We start from the raw sequence: 22,405 nt of genomic DNA on the forward strand, positions 1-22,405 counted from the left end.
TACTGGCAGCACAGAGCAGGGGAAGCTGAGTGTCGCCCCCTACTGGCAGCACAGAGCAGGGGGAGCTGTGTGGCGCTCCCTACAGGCAGCACAGAGCAGGGGGAGCTGTGTGTCGCTCCCTACAGGCAGCACAGGGCAGGGGGAGCTGTGTGGCGCCCCCTACAGGCAGCAAAGAGCAGGGGGAGCTGTGTGTCGCTCCCTACAGGCAGCACAGAGCAGGGGGAGCTGAGTGTCCCCCCTACAGGCAGCACAGGGCAGGGGGAGCAGTGTGTCGCTCCCTACAGGCAGCACAGAGCAGGGGGAGCTGAGTGTCCCCCCTACAGGCAGCACAGGGCAGGGGGAGCAGTGTGTCGCCCCCTACAGGCAGCACAGGGCAGGGGGAGCTGTGTGGCGCTCCCTACAGGCAGCACAGAGCAGGGGGAGCTGAGTGTCCCCCCTACAGGCAGCACAGAGCAGGGGGAGCTGAGTGTCCCCCCTACAGGCAGCACAGGGCAGGGGGAGCTGAGTGTCCCCCCTACAGGCAGCACAGAGCAGGGGGAGCTGAGTGTCCCCCCCTACAGGCAGCACAGAGCAGGGGGAGCTGAGTGTCCCCCCTACAGGCAGCACAGAGCAGGGGGAGCTGTGTGTCATCCCCTACAGGCAGCCATGACAGAAGCTGCCGGATGACAGAGGAAAAGCAACAAGAAGAAGACGGAATAAATGTATTTTTAATGGTTTTTATTTCCTTTGTGTTCTGAGGGTCATCTCCTTGTACAATCATCAGTAACGGGAGAGGGGTCCGGACTGTACAGAGGGTCCACTGCTACAGGAGTCATGGAGGCGGAGACTGGAAGTATCTGAAAAAAAGTTACAAAGTCACAAAGGAATAACCAAGAGGCGGAGACTCAGAAAGAAATAGGGGGAGGGGCTTATATCTGTCAAGGGTCACACAACTCCTAGGTGGCACTTACCTGCTCAGCTGGCCATGATGTGCTTCACAAAGGCTAAAGGAAACAAGAGGACACATGTAAGAAGCAGTCCTATGTAACACCACAGATAACACAGTGATATCTCTGAGTACAGGTCATGTAGTAGATGTGACCTGCAGTCCTATGTAACACCACAGATAACACAGTGATATCTCTGAGTACAGATCATGTAGTAGATGTGTCCTGCAGTCCCATGTAACACCGCAGATAACACAGTGATATCTCTGAGTACAGATCATGTAGTAGATGTGTCCTGCAGTCCTATGTAACACCACAGATAACACAGTGATATCTCTGAGTACAGATCATGTAGTAGATGTGTCCTGCAGTCCTATGTAACATCACAGATAACACAGTGATATCTCTGAGTACAGATCATGTAGTAGATGTGTCCTGCAGTCCTATGTAACACCACAGATAACACAGTGATATCTCTGAGTACAGATCATGTAGTAGATGTGTCCTGCAGTCCTATGTAACACCACAGATAACACAGTGATATCTCTGAGTACAGATCATGTAGTAGATGTGTCCTGCAGTCCTATGTAACACCACAGATAACACAGTGATATCTCTGAGTACAGATCATGTAGTAGATGTGTCCTGCAGTCCTATGTAACACCACAGATAACACAGTGATATCTCTGAGTACAGATCATGTAGTAGATGTGTCCTGCAGTCCTATGTAACAGCACAGATAACACAGTGATATCTCTGAGTACAGATCATGTAGTAGATGTGTCCTGCAGTCCTATGTAACACCACAGATAACACAGTGATATCTCTGAGTACAGATCATGTAGTAGATGTGTCCTGCAGTCCTATGTAACACCACAGATAACACAGTGATATCTCTGAGTACAGATCATGTAGTAGATGTGTCCTGCAGTCCTATGTAACAGCACAGATAACACAGTGATATCTCTGAGTACAGATCATGGAGTAGAGGTGTCCTGCAGTCCTATGTAACACCACAGATAACACAGTGATATCTCTGAGTACAGGTCATGTAGTAGATGTGACCTGCAGTCCTATGTAACACCACAGATAACACAGTGATATCTCTGAGTACAGATCATGTAGTAGATGTGACCTGCAGTCCTATGTAACACCACAGATAACACAGTGATATCTCTGAGTACAGATCATGTAGTAGATGTGTCCTGCAGTCCTATGTAACACCACAGATAACACAGTGATATCTCTGAGTACAGATCATGTAGTAGATGTGACCTGCAGTCCTATGTAACACCACAGATAACACAGCGATATCTCTGAGTACAGATCATGTAGTAGTGTCCTGCAGTCCTATGTAACACCACAGATAACACAGTGATATCTCTGAGTACAGATCATGTAGTAGATGTGTCCTGCAGTCCTATGTAACACCACAGATAACACAGTGATATCTCTGAGTACAGATCATGTAGTAGATGTGTCCTGCAGTCCTATGTAACACCACAGATAACACAGTGATATCTCTGAGTACAGATCATGTAGTAGATGTGTCCTGCAGTCCTATGTAACACCACAGATAACACAGTGATATCTCTGAGTACAGATCATGTAGTAGATGTATCCTGCAGTCCTATGTAACACCACAGATAACACAGTGATATCTCTGAGTACAGATCATGTAGTAGATGTGTCCTGCAGTCCTATGTAACACCACAGATAACACAGTGATATCTCTGAGTACAGATCATGTAGTAGATGTGTCCTGCAGTCCTATGTAACACCACAGATAACACAGTGATATCTCTGAGTACAGATCATGTAGTAGATGTGTCCTGCAGTCCTATGTAACACCACAGATAACACAGTGATATCTCTGGGTACAGATCATGTAGTAGATGTGTCCTGCAGTCCTATGTAACAGCACAGATAACACAGTGATATCTCTGAGTACAGATCATGTAGTAGATGCGTCCTGCAGTCCCATGTAACACCACAGATAACACAGTGATATATCTGAGTACAGATCATGTAGTAGATGTGTCCTGCAGTCCTATGTAACACCACAGATAACACAGTGATATCTCTGAGTACAGATCATGTAGTAGATGTGTCCTGCAGTCCCATGTAACAGCACAGATAACACAGTGATATCTCTGAGTACAGATCATGTAGATGTGTCCTGCAGTCCTATGTAACAGCACAGATAACACAGTGATATCTCTGAGTACAGGTCATGTAGTAGATGTGTCCTGCAGTCCTATGTAACACCACAGATAACACAGTGATATCTCTGAGTACAGATCATGTAGATGTGTCCTGCAGTCCTATGTAACAGCACAGATAACACAGTGATATCTCTGAGTACAGGTCATGTAGTAGATGTGACCTGCAGTCCTATGTAACACCACAGATAACATAGTGATATCTCTGAGTACAGATCATGTAGTAGATGTGTCCTGCAGTCCTATGTAACAGCACAGATAACACAGTGATATCTCTGAGTACAGGTCATGTAGTAGATGTGACCTGCAGTCCTATGTAACACCACAGATAACACAGTGATATCTCTGAGTACAGATCATGTAGTAGATGTGTCCTGCAGTCCCATGTAACAGCACTGATAACACAGTGATATCTCTGAGTACAGATCATGTAGTAGATGTGTCCTGCAGTCCTATGTAACACCACAGATAACACAGTGATATCTCTGAGTACAGATCATGTAGTAGAGGTGTCCTGCAGTCCTATGTAACACCACAGATAACACAGTGATATCTCTGAGTACAGATCATGTAGTAGATGTGACCTGCAGTCCTATGTAACAGCACAGATAACACAGTGATATCTCTGAGTACAGATCATGTAGTAGATGTGTCCTGCAGTCCTATGTAACAGCACAGATAACACAGTGATATCTCTGAGTACAGATCATGTAGTAGAGGTGTCCTGCAGTCCTATGTAACACCACAGATAACACAGTGATATCTCTGAGTACAGATCATGTAGTAGATGTGACCTGCAGTCCTATGTAACACCACAGATAACACAGTGATATCTCTGAGTACAGATCATGTAGTAGATGTGTCCTGCAGTCCTATGTAACACCACAGATAACACAGTGATATCTCTGAGTACAGATCATGTAGTAGATGTGTCCTGCAGTCCTATGTAACACCACAGATAACACAGTGATATCTCTGAGTACAGATCATGTAGTAGATGTGTCCTGCAGTCCCATGTAACACCACAGATAACACAGTGATATCACTGAGTACAGATCATGTAGTAGATGTGTCCTGCAGTCCTATGTAACACCACAGATAACACAGTGATATCTCTGAGTACAGATCATGTAGTAGATGCGTCCTGCAGTCCTATGTAACACCACAGATAACACAGTGATATCTCTGAGTACAGATCATGTAGTAGATGTGTGCTGCAGTCCCATGTAACAGCACAGATAACACAGTGATATCTCTGAGTACAGATCATGTAGTAGATGCGTCCTGCAGTCCTATGTAACACCACAGATAACACAGTGATATCTCTGAGTACAGGTCATGTAGTAGATGTGTCCTGCAGTCCTATGTAACACCACAGATAACACAGTGATATCTCTGAGTACAGATCATGTAGTAGATGTGTCCTGCAGTCCCATGTAACACCACAGATAACACAGTGATATCTCTGAGTACAGATCATGTAGTAGATGTGTCCTGCAGTCCTATGTAACACCACAGATAACACAGTGATATCTCTGAGTACAGATCATGTAGTAGATGTGTCCTGCAGTCCTATGTAACACCACAGATAACACAGTGATATCTCTGAGTACAGATCATGTAGTAGATGTGTCCTGCAGTCCTATGTAACACCACAGATAACACAGTGATATCTCTGAGTACAGATCATGTAGTAGATGTGTCCTGCAGTCCTATGTAACACCACAGATAACACAGTGATATCTCTGAGTACAGATCATGTAGTAGATGTATCCTGCAGTCCTATGTAACACCACAGATAACACAGTGATATCTCTGAGTACAGATCATGTAGTAGATGTGTCCTGCAGTCCTATGTAACACCACAGATAACACAGTGATATCTCTGAGTACAGATCATGTAGTAGATGTGTCCTGCAGTCCTATGTAACACCACAGATAACACAGTGATATCTCTGAGTACAGATCATGTAGTAGATGTGTCCTGCAGTCCTATGTAACACCACAGATAACACAGTGATATCTCTGGGTACAGATCATGTAGTAGATGTGACCTGCAGTCCTATGTAACACCACAGATAACACAGTGATATCTCTGAGTACAGATCATGTAGTAGATGTGTCCTGCAGTCCTATGTAACAGCACAGATAACACAGTGATATCTCTGAGTACAGATCATGTAGTAGATGCGTCCTGCAGTCCCATGTAACACCACAGATAACACAGTGATATCTCTGAGTACAGATCATGTAGATGTGTCCTGCAGTCCTATGTAACAGCACAGATAACACAGTGATATCTCTGAGTACAGGTCATGTAGTAGATGTGTCCTGCAGTCCTATGTAACACCACAGATAACACAGTGATATCTCTGAGTACAGATCATGTAGATGTGTCCTGCAGTCCTATGTAACAGCACAGATAACACAGTGATATCTCTGAGTACAGGTCATGTAGTAGATGTGACCTGCAGTCCTATGTAACACCACAGATAACATAGTGATATCTCTGAGTACAGATCATGTAGTAGATGTGTCCTGCAGTCCTATGTAACAGCACAGATAACACAGTGATATCTCTGAGTACAGATCATGTAGTAGATGTGTCCTGCAGTCCTATGTAACATCACAGATAACACAGTGATATCTCTGAGTACAGATCATGTAGTAGATGTGTCCTGCAGTCCTATGTAACACCACAGATAACACAGTGATATCTCTGAGTACAGATCATGTAGTAGATGTGTCCTGCAGTCCTATGTAACACCACAGATAACACAGTGATATCTCTGAGTACAGATCATGTAGTAGATGTGTCCTGCAGTCCTATGTAACACCACAGATAACACAGTGATATCTCTGAGTACAGATCATGTAGTAGATGTGTCCTGCAGTCCTATGTAACACCACAGATAACACAGTGATATCTCTGAGTACAGATCATGTAGTAGATGTGTCCTGCAGTCCTATGTAACAGCACAGATAACACAGTGATATCTCTGAGTACAGATCATGTAGTAGATGTGTCCTGCAGTCCTATGTAACACCACAGATAACACAGTGATATCTCTGAGTACAGATCATGTAGTAGATGTGTCCTGCAGTCCTATGTAACACCACAGATAACACAGTGATATCTCTGAGTACAGATCATGTAGTAGATGTGTCCTGCAGTCCTATGTAACAGCACAGATAACACAGTGATATCTCTGAGTACAGATCATGGAGTAGAGGTGTCCTGCAGTCCTATGTAACACCACAGATAACACAGTGATATCTCTGAGTACAGGTCATGTAGTAGATGTGACCTGCAGTCCTATGTAACACCACAGATAACACAGTGATATCTCTGAGTACAGATCATGTAGTAGATGTGACCTGCAGTCCTATGTAACACCACAGATAACACAGTGATATCTCTGAGTACAGATCATGTAGTAGATGTGTCCTGCAGTCCTATGTAACACCACAGATAACACAGTGATATCTCTGAGTACAGATCATGTAGTAGATGTGACCTGCAGTCCTATGTAACACCACAGATAACACAGCGATATCTCTGAGTACAGATCATGTAGTAGTGTCCTGCAGTCCTATGTAACACCACAGATAACACAGTGATATCTCTGAGTACAGATCATGTAGTAGATGTGTCCTGCAGTCCTATGTAACACCACAGATAACACAGTGATATCTCTGAGTACAGATCATGTAGTAGATGTGTCCTGCAGTCCTATGTAACACCACAGATAACACAGTGATATCTCTGAGTACAGATCATGTAGTAGATGTGTCCTGCAGTCCTATGTAACACCACAGATAACACAGTGATATCTCTGAGTACAGATCATGTAGTAGATGTATCCTGCAGTCCTATGTAACACCACAGATAACACAGTGATATCTCTGAGTACAGATCATGTAGTAGATGTGTCCTGCAGTCCTATGTAACACCACAGATAACACAGTGATATCTCTGAGTACAGATCATGTAGTAGATGTGTCCTGCAGTCCTATGTAACACCACAGATAACACAGTGATATCTCTGAGTACAGATCATGTAGTAGATGTGTCCTGCAGTCCTATGTAACACCACAGATAACACAGTGATATCTCTGAGTACAGATCATGTAGTAGATGCGTCCTGCAGTCCTATGTAACAGCACAGATAACACAGTGATATCTCTGAGTACAGATCATGTAGTAGATGTGTCCTGCAGTCCTATGTAACAGCACAGATAACACAGTGATATCTCTGAGTACAGATCATGTAGTAGATGCGTCCTGCAGTCCCATGTAACACCACAGATAACACAGTGATATATCTGAGTACAGATCATGTAGTAGATGTGTCCTGCAGTCCTATGTAACACCACAGATAACACAGTGATATCTCTGAGTACAGATCATGTAGTAGATGTGTCCTGCAGTCCCATGTAACAGCACAGATAACACAGTGATATCTCTGAGTACAGATCATGTAGATGTGTCCTGCAGTCCTATGTAACAGCACAGATAACACAGTGATATCTCTGAGTACAGGTCATGTAGTAGATGTGTCCTGCAGTCCTATGTAACACCACAGATAACACAGTGATATCTCTGAGTACAGATCATGTAGATGTGTCCTGCAGTCCTATGTAACAGCACAGATAACACAGTGATATCTCTGAGTACAGGTCATGTAGTAGATGTGACCTGCAGTCCTATGTAACACCACAGATAACATAGTGATATCTCTGAGTACAGATCATGTAGTAGATGTGTCCTGCAGTCCTATGTAACAGCACAGATAACACAGTGATATCTCTGAGTACAGGTCATGTAGTAGATGTGACCTGCAGTCCTATGTAACACCACAGATAACACAGTGATATCTCTGAGTACAGATCATGTAGTAGATGTGTCCTGCAGTCCCATGTAACAGCACTGATAACACAGTGATATCTCTGAGTACAGATCATGTAGTAGATGTGTCCTGCAGTCCTATGTAACACCACAGATAACACAGTGATATCTCTGAGTACAGATCATGTAGTAGAGGTGTCCTGCAGTCCTATGTAACACCACAGATAACACAGTGATATCTCTGAGTACAGATCATGTAGTAGATGTGACCTGCAGTCCTATGTAACAGCACAGATAACACAGTGATATCTCTGAGTACAGATCATGTAGTAGATGTGTCCTGCAGTCCTATGTAACAGCACAGATAACACAGTGATATCTCTGAGTACAGATCATGTAGTAGAGGTGTCCTGCAGTCCTATGTAACACCACAGATAACACAGTGATATCTCTGAGTACAGATCATGTAGTAGATGTGACCTGCAGTCCTATGTAACACCACAGATAACACAGTGATATCTCTGAGTACAGATCATGTAGTAGATGTGTCCTGCAGTCCTATGTAACACCACAGATAACACAGTGATATCTCTGAGTACAGATCATGTAGTAGATGTGTCCTGCAGTCCTATGTAACACCACAGATAACACAGTGATATCTCTGAGTACAGATCATGTAGTAGATGTGTCCTGCAGTCCCATGTAACACCACAGATAACACAGTGATATCACTGAGTACAGATCATGTAGTAGATGTGTCCTGCAGTCCTATGTAACACCACAGATAACACAGTGATATCTCTGAGTACAGATCATGTAGTAGATGCGTCCTGCAGTCCTATGTAACACCACAGATAACACAGTGATATCTCTGAGTACAGATCATGTAGTAGATGTGTGCTGCAGTCCCATGTAACAGCACAGATAACACAGTGATATCTCTGAGTACAGATCATGTAGTAGATGCGTCCTGCAGTCCTATGTAACACCACAGATAACACAGTGATATCTCTGAGTACAGGTCATGTAGTAGATGTGTCCTGCAGTCCTATGTAACACCACAGATAACACAGTGATATCTCTGAGTACAGATCATGTAGTAGATGTGTCCTGCAGTCCCATGTAACACCACAGATAACACAGTGATATCTCTGAGTACAGATCATGTAGTAGATGTGTCCTGCAGTCCTATGTAACACCACAGATAACACAGTGATATCTCTGAGTACAGATCATGTAGTAGATGTGTCCTGCAGTCCTATGTAACACCACAGATAACACAGTGATATCTCTGAGTACAGATCATGTAGTAGATGTGTCCTGCAGTCCTATGTAACACCACAGATAACACAGTGATATCTCTGAGTACAGATCATGTAGTAGATGTGTCCTGCAGTCCTATGTAACACCACAGATAACACAGTGATATCTCTGAGTACAGATCATGTAGTAGATGTATCCTGCAGTCCTATGTAACACCACAGATAACACAGTGATATCTCTGAGTACAGATCATGTAGTAGATGTGTCCTGCAGTCCTATGTAACACCACAGATAACACAGTGATATCTCTGAGTACAGATCATGTAGTAGATGTGTCCTGCAGTCCTATGTAACACCACAGATAACACAGTGATATCTCTGAGTACAGATCATGTAGTAGATGTGTCCTGCAGTCCTATGTAACACCACAGATAACACAGTGATATCTCTGGGTACAGATCATGTAGTAGATGTGACCTGCAGTCCTATGTAACACCACAGATAACACAGTGATATCTCTGAGTACAGATCATGTAGTAGATGTGTCCTGCAGTCCTATGTAACAGCACAGATAACACAGTGATATCTCTGAGTACAGATCATGTAGTAGATGCGTCCTGCAGTCCCATGTAACACCACAGATAACACAGTGATATCTCTGAGTACAGATCATGTAGATGTGTCCTGCAGTCCTATGTAACAGCACAGATAACACAGTGATATCTCTGAGTACAGGTCATGTAGTAGATGTGTCCTGCAGTCCTATGTAACACCACAGATAACACAGTGATATCTCTGAGTACAGATCATGTAGATGTGTCCTGCAGTCCTATGTAACAGCACAGATAACACAGTGATATCTCTGAGTACAGGTCATGTAGTAGATGTGACCTGCAGTCCTATGTAACACCACAGATAACATAGTGATATCTCTGAGTACAGATCATGTAGTAGATGTGTCCTGCAGTCCTATGTAACAGCACAGATAACACAGTGATATCTCTGAGTACAGATCATGTAGTAGATGTGACCTGCAGTCCTATGTAACACCACAGATAACACAGTGATATCTCTGAGTACAGATCATGTAGTAGATGTGTCCTGCAGTCCCATGTAACAGCACTGATAACACAGTGATATCTCTGAGTACAGATCATGTAGTAGATGTGTCCTGCAGTCCTATGTAACACCACAGATAACACAGTGATATCTCTGAGTACAGATCATGTAGTAGAGGTGTCCTGCAGTCCTATGTAACACCACAGATAACACAGTGATATCTCTGAGTACAGATCATGTAGTAGATGTGACCTGCAGTCCTATGTAACAGCACAGATAACACAGTGATATCTCTGAGTACAGATCATGTAGTAGATGTGTCCTGCAGTCCTATGTAACAGCACAGATAACACAGTGATATCTCTGAGTACAGATCATGTAGTAGAGGTGTCCTGCAGTCCTATGTAACACCACAGATAACACAGTGATATCTCTGAGTACAGATCATGTAGTAGATGTGACCTGCAGTCCTATGTAACACCACAGATAACACAGTGATATCTCTGAGTACAGATCATGTAGTAGATGTGTCCTGCAGTCCTATGTAACACCACAGATAACACAGTGATATCTCTGAGTACAGATCATGTAGTAGATGTGTCCTGCAGTCCTATGTAACACCACAGATAACACAGTGATATCTCTGAGTACAGATCATGTAGTAGATGTGTCCTGCAGTCCCATGTAACACCACAGATAACACAGTGATATCACTGAGTACAGATCATGTAGTAGATGTGTCCTGCAGTCCTATGTAACACCACAGATAACACAGTGATATCTCTGAGTACAGATCATGTAGTAGATGCGTCCTGCAGTCCTATGTAACACCACAGATAACACAGTGATATCTCTGAGTACAGATCATGTAGTAGATGTGTCCTGCAGTCCTATGTAACACCACAGATAACACAGTGATATCTCTGAGTACAGATCATGTAGTAGATGTGTCCTGCAGTCCTATGTAACACCACAGATAACACAGTGATATCTCTGAGTACAGATCATGTAGTAGATGTGTCCTGCAGTCCCATGTAACAGCACAGATAACACAGTGATATCTCTGAGTACAGATCATGTAGTAGATGTGTCCTGCAGTCCCATGTAACACCACAGATAACACAGTGATATCTCTGAGTACAGATCATGTAGTAGATGTGTCCTGCAGTCCTATGTAACACCACAGATAACACAGTGATATCTCTGAGTACAGATCATGTAGTAGATGTGTCCTGCAGTCCTATGTAACACCACAGATAACACAGTGATATCTCTGAGTACAGATCATGTAGTAGATGTGTCCTGCAGTCCCATGTAACACCACAGATAACACAGTGATATCTCTGAGTACAGATCATGTAGTAGATGTGTCCTGCAGTCCTATGTAACACCACAGATAACACAGTGATATCTCTGAGTACAGATCATGTAGTAGATGTGTCCTGCAGTCCTATGTAACACCACAGATAACACAGTGATATCTCTGAGTACAGATCATGTAGTAGATGTGTCCTGCAGTCCTATGTAACACCACAGATAACACAGTGATATCTCTAAGTACAGATCATGTAGTAGATGTGTCCTGCAGTCCTATGTAACACCACAGATAACACAGTGATATCTCTGAGTACAGATCATGTAGTAGCTGTGTCCTGCAGTCCTATGTAACACCACAGATAACACAGTGATATCTCTGAGTACAGATCATGTAGTAGATGTGTCCTGCAGTCCTATGTAACACCACAGATAACACAGTGATATCTCTGAGTACAGATCATGTAGTAGATGTGTCCTGCAGTCCCATGTAACACCACAGATAACACAGTGATATCTCTGAGTACAGATCATGTAGTAGATGTGTCCTGCAGTCCTATGTAACACCACAGATAACACAGTGATATCTCTGAGTACAGATCATGTAGTAGATGTGTCCTGCAGTCCTATGTAACACCACAGATAACACAGTGATATCTCTGAGTACAGATCATGTAGTAGATGTGTCCTGCAGTCCTATGTAACACCACAGATAACACAGTGATATCTCTGAGTACAGATCATGTAGTAGATGTGTCCTGCAGTCCTATGTAACACCACAGATAACACAGTGATATCTCTGAGTACAGTTCATGTAGTAGATGTGTCCTGCAGTCCTATGTAACACCACAGATAACACAGTGATATCTCTGAGTACAGATCATGTAGTAGATGTGTCCTACAGTCCTATGTAACACCACAGATAACACAGTGATATCTCTGAGTACAGATCATGTAGTAGATGTGTCCTGCAGTCCTATGTAACACCACAGATAACACAGTGATATCTCTGAGTACAGATCATGTAGTAGATGTGTCCTGCAGTCCTATGTAACAGCACAGATAACACAGTGATATCTCTGAGTACAGATCATGTAGTAGATGTGTCCTGCAGTCCCATGTAACAGCACTGATGACCTCTGTATTTGTATCTTTTCCCTCCATGTATCTATACAAGCTCCGCCCCTCTGTCAGTGACTACTCTTTTTCCTCCTTGGAGTGCGGTCGATGACAGGATTCTCGCTCCTGATGTTTTTGCCAATACTCCTAATGAAAATTTTGGAAAATATCAAAGTTTTGCAAACATCAGACGTCTTCAGCCTCTGGAGGAAAGTTTTTTTTTCTTGACATTCTTTTTTCTTGCGTTTTCTTAGTAATGAGAAATTTTCCTTTTGTTAACATTTCTTGATGTTTTTGGATTGGGATTCTGTCGGATGACTAAAAACATTCCTGCCATGAACTTTTTGCTTTAGTAAAGTTACAGCAAGTTCAATCCATGCACCTCGGCGCCCCCTGTGACCTGCTGCATGACATCGCAGATGACCTGTAACCTCATGGCAATGCCCTCTGATACATAGAATGATTTGAGATAGCAAAGTAACAAACACGTAGAAGAGCGGGCACATCAGTACAATGCAATGTCTGTGCTGGGGTAGGATGGATGAGGTACTGCGATGGGCACATGCAGTGATGCCAGTACTAAGCAGTGTCTGTGCTGGGGTAGGATGGATGAGGTACTGTGATGAGTACATGTAGTGATGCCTGTACAAAGCAATGTCTGTGCTGGGGTAGGATGGATGAGGTACTGCGATGGGTACATGTAGTGATGCCTGTACAAAGCAATGTCTGTGCTGGGGTAGGATGGATGAGGTACTGCGATGGGTACATGTAGTGATGCCAGTACAAGGCAATGTCAGTGCTGGGGTAGGATGGATGAGGTACTGTGATGAGTACATGTAGTGATGCCTGTACAAAGCAATGTCTGTGCTGGGGTAGGATGGATGAGGTACTGCGATGGGTACATGTAGTGATGCCTGTACAAAGCAATGTCTGTGCTGGGGTAGGATGGATGAGGTACTGCGATGGGTACATGTAGTGATGCCAGTACAAGGCAATGTCTGTGCTGGGGTAGGATTGATGAGGTACTGCGATGGGTATGTGCAGTGATGCCTGTACTAAGCAATGTCAGTGCTGGGGTAGGATGGATGAGGTACTGCGATGGGTACATGTAGTGATGCCAGTACTAAGCAATGTCTGTGCTGGGGTAGGATGGATGAGGTACTGCGATGGGTATGTGCAGTGATGCCAGTACAAAGCAATGTCTGTGCTGGGGTAGGATGGATGAGGTACTGCGATATGTACATGTAGTGATGCCAGTACTAAGCAATGTCTGTGCTGGGGTAGGATGGATGAGGTACTGCGATGGGTACATGTAGTGATGCCAGTACAAAGCAATGTGTGTGCTGGGGTAGGATGGATAAGGTACTGCGATGGGTACATGTAGTGATGCCAGTACTAAGCAATGTCTGTGCTGGGGTAGGATGGATGAGGTACTGCGATGGGTACATGTAGTGATGCCAGTACAAGGCAATGTCTGTGCTGGGGTAGGATGGATGAGGTACTGTGATGGGTACATGTAGTGATGCCAGTACAAGGCAATGTCTGTGCTGGGGTAGGATGGATGAGGTACTGCGATGGGTACATGTAGTGATGCCAGTACAAAGCAATGTGTGTGCTGGGGTAGGATGGATAAGGTACTGCGATGGGTACATGTAGTGATGCCAGTACTAAGCAATGTCTGTGCTGGGGTAGGATGGATGAGGTACTGCGATGGGTACATGTAGTGATGCCAGTACTAAGCAATGTCTGTGCTGGGGTAGGATGGATGAGGTACTGCGATGGGTACATGTAGTGATGCCAGTACAAGGCAATGTCTGTGCTGGGGTAGGATGGATGAGGTAATGCGATGGGTACATGTAGTGATGCCTGTACAAAGCAATGTCTGTGCTGGGGTAGGATGGATGAGGTACTGCGATGGGTACATGTAGTGATGCCAGTACAAGACAATGTCTGTGCTAGGGTAGGATGGATGAGGTACTACGATGGGTACATGTAGTGATGCCTGTACAAAGCAATGTCTGTGCTGGGGTAGGATGGATGAGGTACTGCGATGGGTACGAGAAGTGATGCCAGTACTAAGCAATGTCTGTGCCGGGGTAGGATGGATGAGGTACTGTGATGGGTACATGTAGTGATGCCAGTACTAAGCAATGTCTGTGCTGGGGTAGGATGGATGAGGTACTGCGATGGGTATATGTAGTGATGCCTGTACTAAGCAATGTCTGTGCTGGGGTAGGATGGATGAGGTACTGTGATGGGTACATGTAGTGATGCCAGTACTAAGCAGTGTCTGTGCTGGGGTAGGATGGATGAGGTACTGCGATGGGTATATGTAGTGATGCCTGTACTAAGCAATGTCTGTGCTGGGGTAGGATGGATGAGGTACTGCGATGGGTACATGTAGTGATGCCAGTAGAAGGCAATGTCTGTGCTGGGGTAGGATGGATGAGGTACTGCGATGGGTACATGTAGTGATGCCAGTACAAGGAAATATCTGTGCTGGGGTAGGATAGATGAGGTACTGCGATGGGTACATGTAGTGGTGCCAGTACAAGGCAATGTCTGTGCTGGGGTAGGATGGATGAGGTACTGCGATGGGTACATGTAGTGATGCCAGTACAAGGCAATGTCTGTGCTGGGGTAGGATGGATGAGGTACTGCGATGGGTACGTGCAGTGATGCCTGTACTAAGCAATGTCTGTGCTGGGGTAGGATGGATGAGGTACTGTGATGGGTACATGTAGTGATGCCAGTACTAAGCAGTGTCTGTGCTGGGGTAGGATGGATGAGGTACTGCGATGGGTACATGTAGTGATGCATGTACAAGGCAATGTCAGTGCTGGGGTAGGATGGATGAGGTACTCGATGGGTACATGTAGTGATGCCTGTACTAAGCAATGTCTGTGCTGGGGTAGGATGGATGAGGTACTGCGATGGGTATGTGCAGTGATGCCAGTACAAGGCAATGTCTGTGCTGGGGTAGGATGGATGAGGTACTCGATGGGTACATGTAGTGATGCCAGTACAAAGCAATGTCTGTGCTGGGGTAGGATGGATGAGGTACTGCGATGGGTACATGTAGTGATGCCTGTACTAAGCAATGTCTGTGCTGGGGTAGGATGGATGAGGTACTGCGATGGGTACATGTAGTGATGCCAGTAGAAGGCAATGTCTGTGCTGGGGTAGGATGGATGAGGTACTGCGATGGGTACATGTAGTGATGCCTGTACTAAGCAATGTCTGTGCTGGGGTAGGATGGATGAGGTACTGCGATGGGTACATGTAGTGATGCCTGTACAAAGCAATATCTGTGCTGGGGTAAGATGGATGAGGTACTGCGATGGGCACATGTAGTGATGCCAGTACAAGGCAATGTCTGTGCTGGGGTAGGATGGATGAGGTACTGCGATGGGTACATGCAGTGATGCCTGTACTAAGCAATGTCTGTGCTGGGGTAGGATGGATGAGGTACTGCGATGGGTACATGTAGTGATGCCTGTACTAAGCAATGTCTGTGCTGGAGTAGGATGGATGAGGTACTGCGATGGGTATATGTAGTGATGCCTGCACAAAGCAATGTCAGTGCTGGGGTAGGATGGATGAGGTACTGCGATGGGTATGTGCAGTGATGCCTGTACTAAGCAATGTCTGTGCTGGGGTAGGATGGATGAGGTACTGCGATGGGTACATGTAGTGATGCCTGTACTAAGCAATGTCTGTGCTGGAGTAGGATGGATGAGGTACTGCGATGGGTATATGTAGTGATGCCTGCACAAAGCAATGTCAGTGCTGGGGTAGGATGGATGAGGTACTGCGATGGGTACATGTAGTGATGCCAGTACTAAGCAATGTCTGTGCTGGGGTAGGATGGATGAGGTACTGCGATGAGTACATGTAGTGATGCCGGTACTAAGCAATATCTGTGCTGGGGTAAGATGGATGAGGTACTACGATGGGTACATGCAGTGAGGCCTGTACTAAGCAATGTCTGTGCTGGGGTAGGATGGATGAGGTACTGTGATGGGTACATGCAGTGATGCCAATACAAAGCAATATCTGTGCTGGGGTAGGATGGATGAGGTACTGCGATGGGTACATGTAGTGATGCCTGTACAAAGCAATGTCTGTGCTGGGGTAGGATGGATGAGGTACTGCTATGGGTACATGTAGTGATGCCAGTACTAAGCAATGTCTGTGCTGGGGTAGGATGGATGAGGTACTGCGATGGGTACATGTAGTGATGCCAGTACAAGGCAATGTCTGTGCTGGGGTAGGATGGATGAGGTACTGCGATGGGTACATGCAGTGATGCCAGTACTAAGCAATATCTGTGCTGGGGTAGGATGGATGAGGTACTGCGATGGGTACATGTAGTGGTGCCAGTACAAAGCAATATCTGTGCTGGGGTAGGATGGATGAGGTACTGCGATGGGTACATGCAGTGATGCCAGTACTTAGCAGTGTCTGTGCAGGGGTAGGATGGATGAGGTACTGCGATGGGTACATGTAGTGATGCCAGTACAAGGCAATATCTGTGCTGGGGTAGGATGGATGAGGTACTGCGATGGGTACATGTAATGATGCCAGTACAAGGAAATATCTGTGCTGGGGTAGGATGGATGAGGTACTGCGATGGGTACATGTAGTGATGCCAGTACTAAGCAATGTCTGTGCTGGGGTAGGATGGATGAGGTACTGCGATGGGTACATGTAGTGATGCCAGTACTAAGCAATGTCTGTGCTGGGGTAGGATGGATGAGGTACTGTGATGGGTACATGTAGTGATGCCTGTACTAAGCAATGTCTGTGCTGGGGTAGAATGGATGAGGTACTGCGATGGGTACTTGTAGTGATGCCAGTACAAGGCGATGTCTGTGCTGGGGTAGGATGGATGAGGTACTGCGATGGGTACATGTAGTGATGCCTGTACTAAGCAATGTCTGTGCTGGGGTAGAATGGATGAGGTACTGCGATGGGTACATGTAGTGATGCCTGTACAAAGCAATGTCAGTGCTGGGGTAGGATGGATGAGGTACTGCGATGGGTACGTACAGTGATACCTGTACTAAGCAGTGTCTGTGCTGGGGTAGGATGGATGAGGTACTGCGATGGGTACATGTAGTGATGCCTGTACAAAGCAATGTCAGTGCTGGGGTAGGATGGATGAGGTACTGCGATGGGTACGTACAGTGATACCTGTACTAAGCAGTGTCTGTGCTGGGGTAGGATGGATGAGGTACTGCGATGGGTACATGTAGTGATGCCAGTACAAGGCAATGTCTGTGCTGGGGTAGGATGGATGAGGTACTGCGATGGGTACATGTAGTGATGCCAGTACAAGGCAATGTCTGTGCTGGGGTAGGATGGATGAGGTACTGCGATGGGTACATGTAGTGATGCCAGTACTAAGCAGTGTCTGTGCTGGGGTAGGATGGATGAGGTACTGCGATGGGTACATGTAGTGATGCCAGTACAAGGCAATGTCTGTGCTGGGGTAGGATGGATGAGGTACTCGATGGGTACTTGTAGTGATGCCAGTACAAAGCAATGTCTGTGCTGGGGTAGGATGGATGAGGTACTGCGATGGGTACAGGTAGTGATGCCTGTACTAAGCAATGTCTGTGCTGGGGTAGGATGGATGAGGTACTGCGATGGGTACATGTAGTGATGCCAGTAGAAGGCAATGTCTGTGCTGGGGTAGGATGGATGAGGTACTGCGATGGGTACATGTAGTGATGCCTGTACTAAGCAATGTCTGTGCTGGGGTAGGATGGATGAGGTACTGCGATGGGTACATGTAGTGATGCCTGTACAAAGCAATATCTGTGCTGGGGTAAGATGGATGAGGTACTGCGATGGGCACATGCAGTGATGCCAGTACAAGGCAATGTCTGTGCTGGGGTAGGATGGATGAGGTACTGCGATGGGTACATGCAGTGATGCCTGTACTAAGCAATGTCTGTGCTGGGGTAGGATGGATGAGGTACTGCGATGGGTACATGTAGTGATGCCTGTACTAAGCAATGTCTGTGCTGGAGTAGGATGGATGAGGTACTGTGATGGGTATATGTAGTGATGCCTGCACAAAGCAATGTCAGTGCTGGGGTAGGATGGATGAGGTACTGCGATGGGTATATGTAGTGATGCCTGCACAAAGCAATGTCAGTGCTGGGGTAGAATGGATGAGGTACTGCGATGGGTATATGTAGTGATGCCTGCACAAAGCAATGTCAGTGCTGGGGTAGGATGGATGAGGTACTGCGATGGGTATGTGCAGTGATGTCTGTACTAAGCAATGTCTGTGCTGGGGTAGGATGGATGAGGTACTGCGATGAGTACATGTAGTGATGCCGGTACTAAGCAATGTCTGTGCTGGGGTAGGATGGATGAGGTACTGCGATGGGTACATGTAGTGATGCCAGTACAAGGCAATGTCTGTGCTGGGGTAGGATGGATGAGGTACTGCGATGGGTACATGTAGTGATGCCAGTACAAAGCAATGTCTGTGCTGGGGTAGGATGGATGAGGTACTGCGGTGGGTACATGTAGTGATGCCAGTACTAAGCAATGTCTGTGCTGGGGTAGGATGGATGAGGTACTGCGATGGGTACATGTAGTGATGCCTGTACTAAGCAGTGTCTGTGCTGGGGTAGGATGGATGAGGTACTGCGATGGTTATGTGCAGTGATGCCAGTACAAGGCAATGTCTGTGCTGGGGTAGGATGGATGAGGTACTGCGATGGGTACATGCAGTGATGCCAGTACAAGGCAATGTCTGTGCTGGGGTAGGATGGATGAGGTACTGCGATGGGTACATGCAGTGATGCCAGTACTAAGCAATGTCTGTGCTGGGGTAGGATGGATGAGGTACTGCGATGGGTACATGTAGTGATGCCAGTACTAAGCAATGTCTGTTCCGGGTGTAGGATGGATGAGGTACTGCGATGGTTATATGCAGTGATGCCAGTACAAGGCAATGTCTGTGCTGGGGTAGGATGGATGAGGTACTGCGATGGGTACATGCAGTGATGCCAGTACAAGGCAATGTCTGTGCTGGTTTAGGATGGATGAGGTACTGCGATGGGTACATGCAGTGATGCCAGTACTAAGCAATATCTGTGCTGGGGTAGGATGGATGAGGTACTGCGATGGGTACATGCAGTGATGCCAGTACTAAGCAATATCTGTGCTGGGGTAGGATGGATGAGGTACTGCGATGGGTACATGTAGTGATGCCAGTACTAAGCAATGTCTGTGCTGGGGTAGGATGGATGAGGTACTGCGATGGGTACATGTAGTGATGCCAGTACTAAGCAATGTCTGTGCTGGGGTAGGATGGATGAGGTACTGCGATGGGTACGTTCAGTGATGCCTGTACTAAGCAATGTCTGTGCTGGGGTAAGATGGATGAGGTACTGCGATGGGTACATGTAGTGATGCCAGTACTAAGCAATGTCTGTGCTGGGGTAGTATGGATGAGGTACTGCGATGGTTATGTGCAGTGATGCCAGTACTAAGCAATATCTGTGCTGGGGTAGGATGGATGAGGTACTGCGATGGGTACATGCAGTGATGCCTGTACTAAGCAATGTCTGTGCTGGGGTAGGATGGATGAGGTACTGTGATGGGTACATGTAGTGATGCCAGTACTAAGCAGTGTCTGTGCTGGGGTAGGATGGATGAGGTACTGCGATGGGTACATGTAGTGATGCCTGTACTAAGCAGTGTCTGTGCTGGGGTAGGATGGATGAGGTACTGCGATGGGTATGTGCAGTGATGCCAGTACAAGGCAATGTCTGTGCTGGGGTAGGATGGATGAGGTACTGCGATGGGTACATGTAGTGATGCCAGTACAAGGCAATGTCTGTGCTGGGGTAGGATGGATGAGGTACTGCGATGGGTACATGTAGTGATGCCTGTACAAGGCAATGTCTGTGCTGGGGTAGGATGGATGAGGTACTGCGAAGGGTACATGTAGTGATGCCAGTACAAAGCAATGTCTGTGCTGGGGTAGGATGGATGAGGAACTGCGATGGGTACATGTAGTGATGCCTGTACAAGGCAATGTCTGTGCTGGGGTAGGATGGATGGGGTACTGCGAAGGGTACATGTAGTGATGCCAGTACAAAGCAATGTCTGTGCTGGGGTAGGATGGATGAGGTACTGCGGTGGGTACATGTAGTGATGCCTGTACTAAGCAATGTCTGTGCTGGGGTAGGATGGATGAGGTACTGCGATGGGTACATGTAGTGATGCCAGTACTAAGCAATGTCTGTGCTGGGGTAGGATGGATGAGGTACTGCGATGGGTACATGTAGTGATGCCTGTACTAAGCAATGTCTGTGCTGGGGTAGGATGGATGAGGTACTGTGATGGGTACATGCAGTGATGCCTGTACTAAGCAGTGTCTGTGCTGGGGTAAGATGGATGAGGTACTGCGATGGTTATGTGCAGTGATGCCAGTACAAGGCAATGTCTGTGCTGGGGTAGGATGGATGAGGTACTGCGATGGGTACATGCAGTGATGCCAGTACAAGGCAATGTGTGTGCTGGGGTAGAATGGATGAGGTACTGCGATGGGTACATGCAGTGATGCCTGTACTAAGCAATGTCTGTGCTGGGGTAGGATGGATGAGGTACTGTGATGGGTACATGCAGTGATGCCTGTACTAAGCAGTGTCTGTGCTGGGGTAAGATGGATGAGGTACTGCGATGGTTATGTGCAGTGATGCCAGTACAAGGCAATGTCTGTGCTGGGGTAGGATGGATGAGGTACTGCGATGGGTACATGCAGTGATGCCAGTACAAGGCAATGTGTGTGCTGGGGTAGAATGGATGAGGTACTGCGATGGGTACATGCAGTGATGCCTGTACTAAGCAATGTCTGTGCTGGGGTAGGATGGATGAGGTACTGCGATGGTTATGTGCAGTGATGCCAGTACAAGGCAATGTCTGTGCTGGGGTAGGATGGATGAGGTACTGCGATGGGTACATGCAGTGATGCCAGTACAAGGCAATGTCTGTGCTGGGGTAGGATGGATGAGGTACTGCGATGGGTACATGTAGTGATGCCTGTACAAGGCAATGTCTGTGCTGGGGTAGAATGGATGAGGTACTGCGATGGGTACATGCAGTGATGCCAGTACTAAGCAATATCTGTGCTGGGGTAGGATGGATGAGGTACTGCGATGGGTACATGTAGTGATGCCAGTACTAAGCAATGTCTGTGCTGGGGTAGGATGGATGAGGTACTGCGATGGGTACATGTAGTGATGCCAGTACTAAGCAATGTCTGTGCTGGGGTAGGATGGATGAGGTACTGTGATGGGTACATGTAGTGATGCCAGTACTAAGCAATGTCTGTGCTGGGGTAGGATGGATGAGGTACTGCGATGGGTACATGTAGTGATGCCAGTACTAAGCAATGTCTGTGCTGGGGTAGGATGGATGAGGTACTGCGATGGGTATGTGCAGTGATGCCAGTACTAAGCAATGTCTGTGCTGGGGTAGGATGGATGAGGTACTGCGATGGATACATGTAGTGATGCCAGTACAAGGCAATGTCTGTGCTGGGGTAGGATGGATGAGGTACTGCGATGGATACATGTAGTGATGCCAGTACAAGGCAATGTCTGTGCTGGGGTAGGATGGAT

At 46.1% G+C, this 22,405-nt stretch overlaps 1 protein-coding gene across 1 annotated transcript in view; it reads right to left on the minus strand.

Moving 5' to 3' along the window:
* Window positions 1–702: 702 nt before the first annotated feature.
* Window positions 703–22,405, minus strand: part of MYL3 (myosin light chain 3) — a 79,821-nt gene continuing 58,118 nt past the window's right edge. Inside the window, exons 7-8 of the mRNA XM_072154534.1 lie at window positions 951–983; window positions 703–836 (exon numbers count right to left, since the gene is read on the minus strand). Of these exons, the coding sequence (XP_072010635.1) occupies window positions 955–983 (29 nt within the window). The 3' untranslated portion in view covers window positions 703–836; window positions 951–954. The remainder of the gene's footprint in view (window positions 837–950; window positions 984–22,405) is intronic.

This window comes from Engystomops pustulosus, chromosome 5, assembly GCF_040894005.1.
Source record: "Engystomops pustulosus chromosome 5, aEngPut4.maternal, whole genome shotgun sequence".
Taxonomy (NCBI): Eukaryota; Metazoa; Chordata; class Amphibia; order Anura; family Leptodactylidae; genus Engystomops; species Engystomops pustulosus.